Below are 15,383 nucleotides of genomic sequence, written 5' to 3' on the forward strand. Positions count from 1 at the left end.
TTTATTTATCATTTTTCGAAACCACTTTTTTAGTCCTGATACAGAGTTCTATATTTTCTTTCTCTCATCAAAATTTCTTAATAATGTTTTTAATTTGCATTTTTATTTCTTCAGTCTCCAGAGTCCAAGCTTTTTTCTCCTCAAATACATCTTTTTATAAAACATAGTAGTTGATTCAGTAAATTGAAGGAGAAAATTCTACTGGACTGATTGTTTGACTTAAAGTAACAAAGCAGCTAGCTAATTGATTAGGTTTGGTATTTTTTGTTTCTCTTTTTACCCCCAGCTTTATTGAGATATAATTGATATATACCATTGTATACGTTCAAGATGTACAACGTGACAGTTTGACACACATATACATTGTGAAATGATTGCCACAATAACATTACCTAACATATCCATCACTGCACATAAATATTTCTTTTTGTAGTGAGAACATTTAAGATCTACTTTCTGCCACACTCAAGTATATAATACAGTATTGTTAACCAAGCTTTCTATGTATCCCTAGAAATTATTCTTCTTCTAGCTGGAAGTTTATTTATTTTGACCAGCATGTCCCACTCCCAGCCCCTGACAACCACCATTCTACTCTCTTTTTCCATTAGTTTAGCTTTTGCAATTCCACATTGTATGTGAGATCGATCATTCAATATTTGTCTTTCTCTGTCTGACTTGTTTCACTTAAGCATAATGCCCTCAAGGCCCACCCAAATAAAATAGGTTTCCTTCATTGTTATGGCTGAATAATATTTTACAAAACAATATTCTACTGTGTTCATATTTTATGTTCATATTTTTTGGCCATACCATGTGTCATGTGGGATCTTTAGTTCCCTGGCCAGGGATCAAACCTGTGCCCCTGCATTAGGAGCAGAGAGTCTTAACCACTGGACTTCCAGGGAAGTCCCCTAGCCTTTATTATTGAAGTATTTTCTTTCTACCAACTTTTTGAGAGCTTTTATAATGAAGTTATAAACTGTTTTGTCACATCCTTTTTTTCTGAATCTATTGACAGGATCATATGATTTTTATTCCTCATTCTATTAATGTGGCATACCACATTTATTGATTTGCACATGTTGATCCATCCTTGCATCCCAGGAATAAATCCCACTTGATCATGTTGTATTATCTGTTTAAGGTACAGTTGAATTTGGTTTGCTAGTATTTTGTTGAGAATGTCTGTATCTGTATTCATTAGGGCTATTGACTTGTAGTTTTCTTGTAGTATTCTTATCTGGCTTTTGTATCAGGATAATGCTGGCATCATAAAATTCATTTAGATGTGTTCCCTCCTCTTTTATTTTTTCCTTGGAAGAGTTTGCAAAGGATTATGTTATTTCTTCTTTAAATATTTGGTAGAATTTACCAGCCAAAGTGGTTACTAGCTTGAGAATTTCTGTCTGGTTCTTCTTTATGGTTTCTGGTTCTTTATTAAATGGAAGATCCCCTGGAGAAGGGAACAACTGCCCACTCCAGTATTCTGACCTGGAGAATTCCATGGACTGCATAGTCCATGGGATCACAAAGAGTTGGACACAACTTCGTGACTTTCACATTTTATTCATGCATTATTTTCCTGACTTTGTTAAACTGCCTGTATTTATTTTCACTGATTTTCTTTAAGATGATTATTTTTACTTTTTTATCTCACAAGTCGTAGACCTCCATTTCTTAGGTGCTGGTTACCAGCACATTATTACTTTCCTTAGGTGATACCATATTTGCCTGATTCTTTGTGATCCATGTATCCTTGCATTGGTGTCTGTACATTTGAAAAAGTAAATATCTTTTCTAGTCTTTAAAGACTGACTTTAGCAGGTAAAGTTCTGTCTGTTCCCCAGGCCAATGCAATTACTTCCAGAAACCTAATCATTCTGGGTTGGAGCTCAGGTTCTTACGGGTCCTATCTGGTCTCTGGGTGGATAGGAATACCTCTAGAACCTTGTTCAGTAGTATAGCACTTGGACAGGTTTTCACTTCAGGATCCACAGTTATGTCTTCAGTCGGAGGACCTACTACCAGGAGGGTGGATGGGTATGGCTCCCACCAGGTCACTGGGAGGGCTAATACCTGATCATTGGATGGGTCCTTGGGTGGGCAGGACTGGCTCTATGCTGCAGAAGAGAGGATACATGCAAATGATATCTTATTTGACCATCTTGATGACTTCATTCCTACTTTTCTTTTTTGTGGGACATTACAGTGAGAATCTCTTGAGAATCATGGAAAGAGTAAACCAATGACTATATGAGAACCTATGAATATTATTAGAAAAGTTGGGTATGTCAACTGCTTTCCATCTCTGCAGTCAACAGAATTATACTTGAGGGTTTAAATTACAGAAAATAACATTTAGAGAATAAAGTTCAGAATAAGATATAGATTGTGGTACTATCCTTCTATGACATTTAATTTGTTTTCAGCTATTTATAAACTTAAGTTGAATTTGAAAGATCACAGTCCTATCCTTTAAAAATCTTAGCATAATTTTGTTTTTTCTATGATTATAAAAAATCTCACATTTTCAATTTCTTATACACAGTAAGATTAGTCAATATGCATTCTTACAGACATAAAAATTATCTAAGAGATATTTCCCATGACTCTGATTCAGCAGGTAACTGAGAAAAAAGCAGAAACCTTAGAATCCATACATTTTTGACTCAAGAAACGTTACTGCATTTAGCATGATATATGACACGGTATTTTCAGTCTGATAATTTTCAAATCAGGAGTTTGCTTCTGTTGGTAAATAAATGCCTGCCCAGTACTGCACTGACATAGACTCTGGGGAGAGAAATTAGATATCAATCAAGTGTTCATTGATTTGAGAAAGGATGCTGCTGTAGCTGCTTGCAAGGGGCCTTTTACTCCTATTTCTTACCAGAATAACCTCCATGTGAACATCTCCTTTTTACCTGGGGGATATTAGCTTAAATCTTGCAAACTCATCCAGATGACATAAAGAGATAGAAAACTGACTGAGACCACAGTACCTATCCTGGGGTTCATTTAATCTTAATATGGTTACTGACTATATTAGTCTAGGTACAAATTTATCCCCTTTTTGATGAAACTGTGGATTTTCATGGATTTTCATCTTATTTCTAGATAAAATAGAGTACATACCTTGTAAGTATCAAGTCCCCTTATCATGGAGCTGAGGCTGTAGTGTGTAGGCTTTGTGATTCTTTTGATCTGTTACCTGGCAGCTGACTGCAATTCTTTGATACCTTTCAGACCTTGGAGTACCTATGAAAGTGGAAGTGTGGTCACTCAGTCATGTCCGACTCTTTGCAACCCCATGGACTGTAGCCCACCAGGCTCCTCTGTCCATGGAATTCTCCAGGCAAGAATGCTGGAGTGGGTTGCCATTCCCTTCTCCAGAGGGATCTTCACAATCCAGGGATTGAACCCAGGTCTCCTGCATCACAGGCAGATTCTTTACCATTTGAGCTACCTGGGAAGCTCCAATACCTATGCCTGGAGTACCTATACTCTGTTGTAAAGCAGAGTTTCTCAAAGTGTTGCCCCTGGGCTGGCAGCAGTTATCACTTGAGAGTTTTCTATAAATTCCAGTTCTAAGGACCTATTCTAGATATTCTGAATTGAAAACTCCAGAGGTGGGGCCTATCAGTCTGTATTTTAGCAAGTCTTCCAAATTGTTGCCATTCATGCTTAAGTATGAAAACCACTTTTTCAGAGAAGCTTACAAGGACTCTGAGCCTTCAATGAGTCACAATAAGAAAATACAGTTCAAGATTATTCCAAAGAAACTTTGCTAAACTTTGACCCTGTCACTCCTAGTAATTGCTTGAGGAGTCCAGGCAACTTGGAGTATGTATCACCAAAGCCACCTCTCCTAGGAAAGTCCAAATCTTGAGAAAATCTCTCCATTAGCCATAGATATATGTCACGTGATACCCAAACGAGAGGCCATTCATTCATTTAATCAACAGATATGTTTGAGCATCTACTAATCCCTAGTCATGTATCTGAATCAAGGATCTTGTGGTCAAAGAAAGAAGATAAGATATGAGCACAATAATATAATATGTGGTAAAAGAGATTACCTTCAACTCAAAGCTATCAGACATAAATTGAAAGGAAACTAACTGCAGAGATAGCTGCTGACTTTTTGACAATGGGTAGCCATAAGTATTTTTCAAGCTACCATAAATGTAATCAGTTGTGAGGTTTGAAAAAATAAAATTTCTGATTCTATGTGGAATGGGCCAGAAGAATAAGGAAACAGAGAGGAAAGACCCAATAAAATATAATTATAGCAGCTGAGGAGAGAGTAGGACCTCACCCTGGATGGAAACAATCCAAAGGATTTTTACCAGTGAATGGCTGTGAGATTATTGCTAATGAAAAGAGATAAATGAAACATGCATCTGACATTTAGAGACTATAGACATGAAATTCTTATGCTACTAAAATTTAAGTGAAATAAAACATGAAGAACAAAGCTTGAGATGGAAAGTTTGTTTGGTTGTGAACATGTGTCCAGGTTACAGGTTCATGAGAAAGAAGACAAGATTGGACATCTAAGTCAGGGAGACATCTACATAGACGTGGTTGTTGATGCAATGGGAGAAAAAGAGATTTTTAAGGGAATGTAGGCTGAGAGACAAATGAAACAGGCCACAGAAAACATCTTAAGAAATGACAGCATTTATGAATTGGAAGAGACATGTCCACGGATGAGGCAGGAGAACCAGAAACAGTGTCATGTAAGCAAAAGTGACATCCATCTGGAACTTAATAGTATTGGTGGACCAGTTGTTTACACGTGGTCATAAGTGCACTGTTCTCTTTGGTGTTCATATCGATCTGGTTTTCAAATGCTTTTGAGCCTATACAAAACAAAAGGTGAAGAATGAGGATCTAGTCATTACCCATCCCAGATTTGGGCAAACTTCAGTACTTTATAGTACTTTGTAAAAAATTAGAAGAGAAATAATCCCAGAAAAAGAATAGTATATGCATGAAATCATTCTGCAATCTTCAGTCTGGCTTAAAGAGTCCTCCCATTGGCCCATGACACTTGTACTATTCTTTGCAACATATTTATCCTCTGAAAATAGATTGTGGACTTGTCTATGTCTTCTACTAGACTGGAAGTTACTGACCCATATTGTGAAGGAAGATTTTATATCATAGATATGGCATATAATTATCTAATAAATGGACTTTTAAATTAAATATTAACTGGTATTATGTTGTAGCTTTATTGTGTGCTATTTTCTATTATTTCTTACTCAAGTATTTACATCAACAAAGTGGTACCACTATAGACCACTGGCATATCTGCATAGACATGGTATCATAAATATAATTATCATTTTTGTGAAAATTGAATTACTGTATACAACTATATCCTGCTTAAAGAATAAAGAAAATGCCAAATACCCAAATATGACATGATTGGGATGATTACTTTTTTTTATTACCTGAAAGTTGCTTTTAAAAATTTTTCCATAGCTAAAGGTTTTTATTTCCCCAGGGATCCTATAGTAAGTTGCTAGTTTCTTATATGCCTGTGTTAACTTTAAGTGAAGTAAACAGTTCTCTGAGTTTTCCATAACAAGCTATAGAATGACTTCTAGGTAGTTCAGGATTATCAGACTACTAAATGAACATACATATGTACCTTCAGAAGTGAGTTTTAGTGTCTTTGAAGTCAAAAGGAGTGTCCCAGAGCCACCCAGGGCAAGTCATGGATGCCCCTCTATCTTTGATATTTTATACCCCAAATATTTTAAGTTTTCTATACTAAATGCCAAGATCCTTTTGTTCTGAAATATAAGAGTGTTTCAACTCAACTTGATCTAATAATCAAATAATAACAATGACAATCATCAAGGAAGCACAAAAGAGTCCTAAGCATATTGATATTGATAGACACAGCCTACTGATAGTATTTAGAATTGAGGTGAATTATGAATCCTGATATCACACTCTGAAAAGGAAATTGACAGATGAGATTCTGCAGAAGATCAATGACTTCTTGTTGTAAGAAAAAACAAATGAGAATTTTGGGATGTTTATGCTAAGATAAAGATAATGCACAATAGTAGTCAGCAAATATTTGAAGAGTTCACATGTAAAAATGGAGAAGAATGAGGAAAGAAATCAAATTTTAGAACTAAGTTTAATTCATTTGTTTTTTTTATATAATTTTTTATTGTTTCAGTCAAACTGATTAACATGATGAAATAAAATTAGGCAGTAATTTACATGTAAGATAAGTGAAGATCAGGAAAACAATATGTTTTTCTATAATAATTCAGCATATTAATAGTCTTAATACTGAACTCCAAGAACCAGCTCCCAGAGAAAAATTAATTATTCCAAGTTTTGTTTTATCTTTTCCCCAGAAGAAAATCAGCACAATGCTCACAACCTAAAAACTATTCCTCAAGCCAGCCAAGCCAATTTCAATTTTCTTTCTTTTTTTTCAACAGGGTAAAATCATCAAAGGAAGGATTAGATGAAATGTACAATTACATAGAATAAGAACATACTATCCAAATATGTGGCTATTAGAAGCTGTCAAAATTCTCTATGATCTGTGCATCAAAGATGTTTAATGTTAACATTTCATTGCTGTTTTCATTAATTTTTCTCCTACTGTCTTAATAACAACAAAATGTAACTCCTTTATACCCCCAAATTCATTCCACAATACTTGGCATTATTGAATTATTAATGAAAATTAATAACTTCTTCCTCTGGTCTCCGAGAAGTGGGACATTTGGAGATACTTATGAAATAAGGTGATTGTTCTCATGTCCTATTGCTTTCTTTGTAGTGACTTCAGCTTTACTCTGTAATGTTCTTGACAGATAATAAAGATTACGATGCATACTTATCATATACCAAAGTGGATCCTGACCAGTGGAATCAAGAGACTGGGGAAGAAGAACGCTTTGCTCTTGAAATCCTTCCTGATATGCTTGAAAAGCATTATGGATATAAGTTGTTCATACCAGATAGAGATTTAATCCCAACTGGAAGTAAGTTAATGTTTTCATTTAAGAGTGTGCGTGTCCTTGTATCTGTCTGTGTAGTCATAATTTTTAGACAAAATTTTAACTTTTGCTGCTTCTACATCTGTCAGTTTCTCAAGAAAGAAATGGCATGATATGTTCAAATGAAAAATAAGTTTTGATACCCCTGAGGAAGCCACTTCCACTATTCTATAAAGCGTCTCATATTATGAGCCTTGACATTTTAAAAAACCAAATGAGAGATTTGTACCTGGGAAAATATTTCAATCACCGAGAGAAGCAAAAGCCCCATCTATTTTCATCTTCTCAAGGGTTTACCTAACAACCAACAATTCTCCTTTTCATGCGTGAAAGAGAATCCATTGGGGCTTTCTGGACCAAATGTTCAATTTACTTATTCTGATAAACTCTTTTCTCTGTTGTAGCATACATTGAAGATGTGGCAAGGTGTGTGGATCAGAGCAAGCGGCTGATTATTGTCATGACCCCAAATTACGTAGTCAGAAGAGGCTGGAGCATCTTTGAGCTGGAGACCAGACTTCGAAACATGCTTGTGACTGGAGAGATTAAAGTGATACTCATCGAGTGCAGTGAACTGCGAGGAATTATGAACTACCAGGAGGTGGAGGCCCTCAAGCACACCATCAAGCTCCTGACCGTTATTAAGTGGCATGGACCAAAATGCAACAAGTTGAACTCTAAGTTCTGGAAACGTTTACAATACGAAATGCCTTTTAAGAGGATAGAACCCATTACGCATGAGCAGGCTTTAGATGTTAGTGAGCAGGGGCCTTTTGGGGAGCTGCAGACTGTCTCAGCCATCTCCATGGCTGCCGCCACCTCCACAGCTCTAGCCACTGCCCATCCAGATCTCCGATCCACCTTTCACAACACTTACCATTCACAAATGCGTCAGAAACACTACTACCGAAGCTACGAGTATGACGTACCTCCTACTGGCACCCTGCCTCTTACCTCCATAGGCAATCAGCATACCTATTGTAACATCCCTATGACACTCATCAACGGGCAGCGGCCACAGACAAAATCGAGCAGGGAGCAGAATCCAGACGAGGCCCACACAAACAGTGCCATCCTACCGCTGTTGCCACGGGAGACCAGTATATCCAGTGTGATCTGGTGACAGAAAAGCAAGGGACACCCTGTCCCTGGGAGTTTGAGTAAAGTCTGCAGTCCAGTGCCTGGAACTTAATCCTCGACTGCTGCTGTTTAAAAAACAAAAACAAAAACATGCATTACAATCTCTAGAACATGAGGAAAAACAGGGTCTTGTACATATGTTTTTTGCAATTTCTTTGTAGCATCAGTGTCTTCCTGTTTTACCATGTCTCTTACCATTACATTTTTTGACTTTGTTTTATATGTCATTGGAATTTGTAAATTTACCTTTTTTTAAAGAAGAGACTTATGTATAGATAGAAAACCCTTTTTTGCTTCATTAGTTTAGTTTTAGAATGGGTTTTTATTTCCTTTCCTTGATTTTTGTTTTGCTTTTAACATTTCCTTGGGGTGCTTGGACAAATCTATCCGATGGGACAAGGAGCACCGGATCCTCTCTTGGGTTCTACCTAGGATCAGCAGGGCCATGTGGGCCTTCAGAAAGCAGTGCAACGAATGCCAGCATTGCCACTCGGGAAAAAAAAAAAATGAGAACACTTGCTCATAGGAGGGCCCCACCAATCAGAGCCCTGAATCTCTTCCTTGTCCCACCTCATTCCCCACCTCTACCCTTCTAATGGCGGCATGACGTGTAAACTCTGAGAAGGGGTAGGGGGGTGGGGTCTAACTGTCTTAACATTTAATTCACTGCTCGTCAGAATACACTCCAGACCCAAAAGTGTGCTAGTCACTTGACAGTGACCACTACAGAGTGCTAAGAAGAGAAGATCAAGGGCATGAAAATGGGGGAGAGTGTGCTGTTTCCGTTTTTTAAATGAGTTGATGTACCCTTATATAAATATATATATATATATATATAAACACAGAACAAAACAAAAGAAACAAAAAAAAAAAAAAAAAACAAAAAAAACAAACAAACAAAAAAAAAAACAAAACAAAAAAAATCAAGCCCTATATTTGATCACTTCCTGGAAAGGCATGAATGTGTTTGTGGCTGTTTTTGTTTACTATTCTACTTCCTCTTTTCCCTCTATGATTTTCTGCAAATGAGATTATGTGCAAATGCCAGGCAAGTTAACTCAAAAGGGTGAATCAACACAAGTCAAAATGAAATTTACATTGAAGGCTTCCAAACCAAAGGGAAGGACAGGATGTGTCATCAAAATATGTTTTGTCACCTTGTATTATAGAAAGTGTTATTTTCTAAAGAGTCAGTGCAAATATGTGAAACTTATTATGGGGTCCCCTTGTATTTAAATGTTACTTCTCTGTATTTAATTTTCAGTGCTATAATCAGAATCAAGTGTTTGGTTTCAGTTTGTGAACATAAGCAACACTTATTAATCTCAAAGTGTTTATATAAGAACTCAGGAGGTCAAACATATGAATACCAACAGAAATCAGTATTTTCAAAATAAACATTATTTACACAAAATAGTTTTTAAATTAGATGAGAAAGTATTTAAAATAATTTTACTGTATAAAGAATTAGTTTTATTTTAACTGTATAATTCTGTCAGAAACAGAAAGCTGATGCTCCCAGGAAATTCATCTCTTACCATTTAGCTTTATGTTTGAAATCAATGACATAAGTAGCTAATACATATTCATGTTGAAAATGATACAAAATCAATCCTAAGGGAACTTGCAGAGGGCAAAATTGCTAAAGGGAAATATTACCTAAGTAGCTTTTAGTTTTTAAAAAAATCGATGTGATGAAAACACTGATAATAGAACTTACGAATTACTTTAGTGATTCAATGTAGGAACTTCCATTCCAGCCATTGTCCGTGGGCTTGTGTAGTGACTATTGTATGTTTGGTTTATTCCTACCACCATATAATGAAAAAACAATTCTACAGTTTTGGTCACAATACTAAGGTATGAGTTGGCCAAATACACAAAAATGTAAACTTCAGTAGAGTTCATTGGTGAGGGTAAAATTGAATTGCAAATGTATGAGAGATGATTATAAGAATTTTGTAAAGCTGCGAATATCTCATGCTTGTGTGACAAGGTAAAGGAGCTTTAGGATGTGCGTTGGTTTTTATTTGCTAAAAAAAAAAGTTTATTTCCCTGACAACTTGCCTGGGTCCTTGTCCACAATCTGTTCTTTTTATTCCCGTGCTCCCCTTGGACCTGTGTCACATTTTCACAAACCAGAAGTGAAGCTGCAAGGACACATAAACGTTAAGGTCAGCTTTGCACATTGGGTTATTTTCAGAATTCAAGAAGGCCATTGTTTATAATATGGACAGCTGTCAGGGACTGGTAGCAGTGACCTCACTGGACTGGATTCCAGATACCCCCAGTGCTCAGAAAACTGTAAACATGGCAATGGCCTGGTTTATTTCTTTGTTTTTCTCTTTTTTTTTTTTTAATTTTTTAAAATGCACGATGGAAGTGTGGAATAACTGTAGAGGAAGTATTCAGACCACAGTCATATTTTAGGCATCCATAGGTGTTAATTTAGCTGCATTGGGAGTACATTTTTTGTTCTATTTTTAGTGTAGATTTAAGCACTTTGAATAGCATGATTCAGGGGTTGATGGGTAATATTTGATATTCTCACAACTTAAAAAATGCTTTTCTTTTTCCTCTAATGCTTTGTCATATTTCTAGAAAATCAATGGAAGAAGAAGTTCTCTATGGCTTTAGAAACATTCCTCCCGAGTATTCTCTATCAGCTACATGTGAGAACAAATGAAGGGAACTGTCATGTGTTCACGTGCTCTATGTTTAACAAAAGTTATGTTAGAATTCACAATAAAGAGAGAAAAAAAATGTATTTTCCCCAGTGCTTAGGTTTCATCCTTCTCTTTTTTCTGTGGGGGCTGTGGGGGATAAGAATATTCTAGTTGTAAAAACACAGTTGAAAGTATGAATTTGTTAGCCAAGCTGAGGGAGATAATGGACGTCTGGACCTGGATATGTGTGATGTTTGGTATTGCTTGTTTTTCATCATTTGCTACTCAGACTGCAAGTGACATGTTACGGATTCCTAAGTCCACCTGGTTTTTTACTGTAACCTCTACTTGCTGCCTATGAGCGTCCTACCCCTTATACTGGTGCTCAAATCTTTGATTATTTAATTTGTAATCCGTTCCTTAGGTCTTCTGTGGGCAGAGAAGGATTTTGTGTCTCATGCAGCCAGCTGATTTAAGATCAAGTATATGAAATAAATCCGAGACACAATAACCTAAGATACCTGAACCTACTCTATTTCTATAGCTAAATCCCTGATTGTTTCAACTATTTTGTGTTGATTACTTTCTTCATAGTATATGCATTTGAACCCTATTGACTTAAATACCTAAATACTTCTTCCTTCCTTATTTCATTACTATTTAGCATTTTATAACAAGAACAGATGTTAACTGAGAGCTGACCCTAAACGCCAAGTAAGTTTTGTTTATCCTAGAATAGTCATTAACTTTGACAGGTACCACTTAAGTAAATTAAGATCACCACCTCTAAGAAAACATTCATTCGTATATTTGTAAGTTATTTTCAGGTTCTGGATGCCCTAGTTCTCCTTTTTGTAAGAAGTATTTTTCATCTTGTGCTTAATTTCTTTCTTGTTTTAATTTAGTTTAAGTTTATAGCATTAGTCCCAGAAGAAAGCTTATTGAAATTCAAAGATCACTGATACCATGCAAGCAAAACGACAGACTGGAACTAAGAGAACATAGAGACACAGAAGCAGAAAATCCCTTACTGTTTCTGATCATTGTTCCCGTTATTAAATGGGTTAGAAATTCTATCTACAGACACATACTCCCTATTACTAAAGAATTTTTTTAACAACATATACAGTTATTACAAAGAGATGGTGATGCAACTAAACTCCCTAAAAGGAGCAACTTGTCAGTGGAAGCAGAGCTATTCCTTGCCTTATCACTAACCCTTCCCACTTTATTATTCTGAACAAAGAAAGCAACCAACAGTCAAATTTGCATTATCCTTAACAATAGACCTTAAAGGTGGGTTTAAGGACACCTTAAGTATGTAAGACTGATTAAAGGAAATAAGGAAGCACTTGAAATTCCAGACAGAATTGTGAAAATGTACAAAACTGTTTTCTGGGATGTAAGTCTCAAAGACATCCATCACCTAAAAAGCTATGATATTTGGATATAAAGCATGTTCTCAGAAACTGACATTGAGATAAACCACGTATCTTGCAGGAACTGTTATGGCTACTATTTCTTCATTCATGAAAATTCAGGGAATGACTATTGTTCTTTTAACAGAGGCAACTCCAACATGACCCAACTTTGTGGGAGACTTGGTTTATAGTGAGGCAAAACTTAGATGACCAAGTAATTCACACCCATATAAATGAGAGTTGACAGTTTATTCATTTCTTAATTTACTCAAAAGATAACTGAGGGGTAGGGAATGTGAAATCATGCAATTTGGCATGATGCCTTATGTCATTAAACTTTTTTCTGGGTTGGTTTAATTGTTTTCCTACAACAAAATTAAGAAGAAATAACTTAGTGCAGGAGTAGAACAACCAACCATTTGACATGTTTTTCCAAAGGGACCCGGTTTTCTTATGCTAAGATTTAGAGCTGGTTATATACTTGGTTTTCAGCAACTGAGTTTATGCCAGTTTCAGGATTTATGATATAACTTTGGGGCAATATGAAGAATTTTGAGAATGAACTGACATGGTGGTTATTTCAGTTTTATTTTTTGCTCCTGGTGGGCAGCAAGATGAAAGTTGGTGCTATGTTAATTAAGATACTGTCACAAGGAACTGTAAGACCTGCCTCAGTGTGAGTAAAGAGGAGGACGATGATGGTGATGATGATGATGACGGTTTCATCCTAAGCTTCTCTGTTTTGTCATCATCAAACTTCAGTCACATGTATAGAAAATACCAGACTGAAAAGAAAGAACTCAGCTCTGATTTTTCCATCAAGAATTTCTTCCTTCCAGGCTCAGAACACAAAACATCTCTACAAATAAGAGACATAAAAAGAAAAATTTCCTTCTGCCCTTTAGGAAGTGCCCCTCTAAAGTCTCTGAGTCCACTGACAAACTCATGTTTCTGAATTGTTCACTGAAATAAGTTAAGTAAGGCACTGTTGTTTTTCTACCATTCACTACCTTCACTACTTTCACAATACATCCCCCAGCGTCCACAGCCTGGAAAATCTTCTAACAAAGACAAGTCATTACACTGTATTCCCTCCACTACTAAATGAGTAGAAATCGAAGAACTGCACATGAACCTGAGACTCTTACATGTAATATTGATGTTGTGTAAATTTCAGTCTTCATAGTCCAGATAACCTTAAGTTTCAAAGGGCATGCTGGTCATTAAAAAAAAAAAAGATTTAATGTAAAATGACATATTACATAGTGCATGATCATGTGGCAAAGTAATTTGGATCTATCCTTACTAGTTAATGAGAGTCTAAATTTGGGGAGATTGGATGTGAGTGTTTTAGGTTAATTCTCAACTGGGATGAAGACATCTTTCTGTTAGTAAACGTGGACAGTTGTCCATAAACCTCGCAACATATGCTCCTGGTAGCTAGAATCCTTAGTGTGTTTTTTCCACTAAGTAGTGGAGATATGTTCATATAATCTGCTATTAAATTGTAAAAACTTTTACATTTTCAGAGTTTGAGAGAACCCAAATAGGAAAATGAATTTGGTCATTTTCCTCTGCTGGTGTTCAAATCAAATTTTAAACTCAGACGCTTTCAGATATGTTCAACAGTCAGTAAAAAGTGCATTTTCCATAGTGTTTCCCTTTAGTTTTGCCTACCCTCTTTGATTTTGTACAATCTAGAATGTATGTAACATGCGTAGGTGATGGAGGCGCTCCTTTTTTTCTTAGAATACTTACAATTATATATTTGGTTTTGCTTTGACTAGCAATAGGACAATAGACAAATACAAGTGTAAAAATGAGAATTTTAAACTTGAATTATAATTTGTGTTTTATAGTCGTTTCATAAGTCTGTTGCTCTCTATGAGTATGCTCTCTATATATCCTGTAAAAATAAATTTATATGTTACATAGAAATTCAAGAAATTAAATTATTTATTAAGCTACATATGTTTCTTCTGGTTTCTACCTGATCATAGATGAAAATAAATTAAATAATGTGTTGTTGGAACCTATGTAAGTACCTTCATTAATTTGACAACTCTTGTTATATTTCTCTTTCCCTCTCTGTTTATGTCTGTATATGCTTATAATTCTTAGACATAATTCATATTAAGATTATGGAGAAAGGGACTTAAGAAATGGCCAACTGGCTAAACAAAAAGAAAAACTTTGTTAAAAATTCAAGTTCACTTACAATCCTTCTTTATTTTCTTCACTTCTCAATTTTTGAGAAATTTGAGTCACAAATTCAATCTCTTAAAAGTTATTATCATGTCAATGATCTTTTCAAGGTTAAATTCTGCATTTTCCTTTCATCTATTTCATACAATCCTTTGAGGAACAGAAATGAAAGTGATGGTAACATGTAAATCTTCTTTGCTGCTTCTTTTCCTTACTTCTTGATCCCCAGGTACTTTATTCCTTTCTTTTTAAGGTACCACTCACATAAGGACGGGCTTCCCAGGTGGCTCAGTGGTAAAGAACCTGCCTGTCAAAGCAGGAGACACAGGAGCCACGGGTTCAATCCCTGGGTCAGGAAAATCCCCTGGAGGAGGAAATGGCAACCCACTCCAGTATTGTTGCCTAGAAAAATCACATGGACGGAAAAGCCTGGTGGGCTACAGTCCATGGGATCACAGAGAGTCAGAGACGACTTAGCGACTGAGTATGCACGCACGTAAGGACCTTAAAATAAAGTCCCCTCAGGTAATATTTTAAAATGATCAACATCTTTAATCAGTGTTTGTTTGTTTTTTTTTCCAACTCGGTTTCCACCTAGTTGTTGTGCATACTTACTCCTAAAAGGAAATATTTTTGCCCTTTTCATTTTATGTTAAAGATAAATAAAGTTGTTATTTATTTATTTGGGGGAGGGGAAAAGTGGTAAATCTTTCCATCACAAGGATAACAAGTGAATAACCATAAACCTTTTAGAATAAATGGGCTGTTTCAGCAAAATCCATATCTTAACACAGCCTTTTAAGAAGCACTTATGAAAGATGAAGCAGAGATAAGTTATTATGAAAAATGGAAAGTAATATTTTTTAAAACTTAAGATTATTTCAGATTGACTGTCAAAGTAATTG

At 35.8% G+C, this 15,383-nt stretch overlaps 1 protein-coding gene across 1 annotated transcript in view; it reads left to right on the plus strand.

Annotated features, from left to right (window-relative positions):
• IL1RAPL1 (interleukin 1 receptor accessory protein like 1) overlaps positions 1–14,267 on the plus strand; it is a 1,455,753-nt gene extending 1,441,486 nt beyond the window's left edge. Inside the window, exons 10-11 of the mRNA XM_060407978.1 lie at positions 6,861–7,031; positions 7,451–14,267. Of these exons, the coding sequence (XP_060263961.1) occupies positions 6,861–7,031; positions 7,451–8,169 (890 nt within the window). The 3' untranslated portion in view covers positions 8,170–14,267. The remainder of the gene's footprint in view (positions 1–6,860; positions 7,032–7,450) is intronic.
• Positions 14,268–15,383: the final 1,116 nt, after the last annotated feature.

The sequence above is a fragment of the Ovis aries genome, chromosome X (assembly GCF_016772045.2).
Source record: "Ovis aries strain OAR_USU_Benz2616 breed Rambouillet chromosome X, ARS-UI_Ramb_v3.0, whole genome shotgun sequence".
NCBI lineage: Eukaryota > Metazoa > Chordata > Mammalia > Artiodactyla > Bovidae > Ovis > Ovis aries.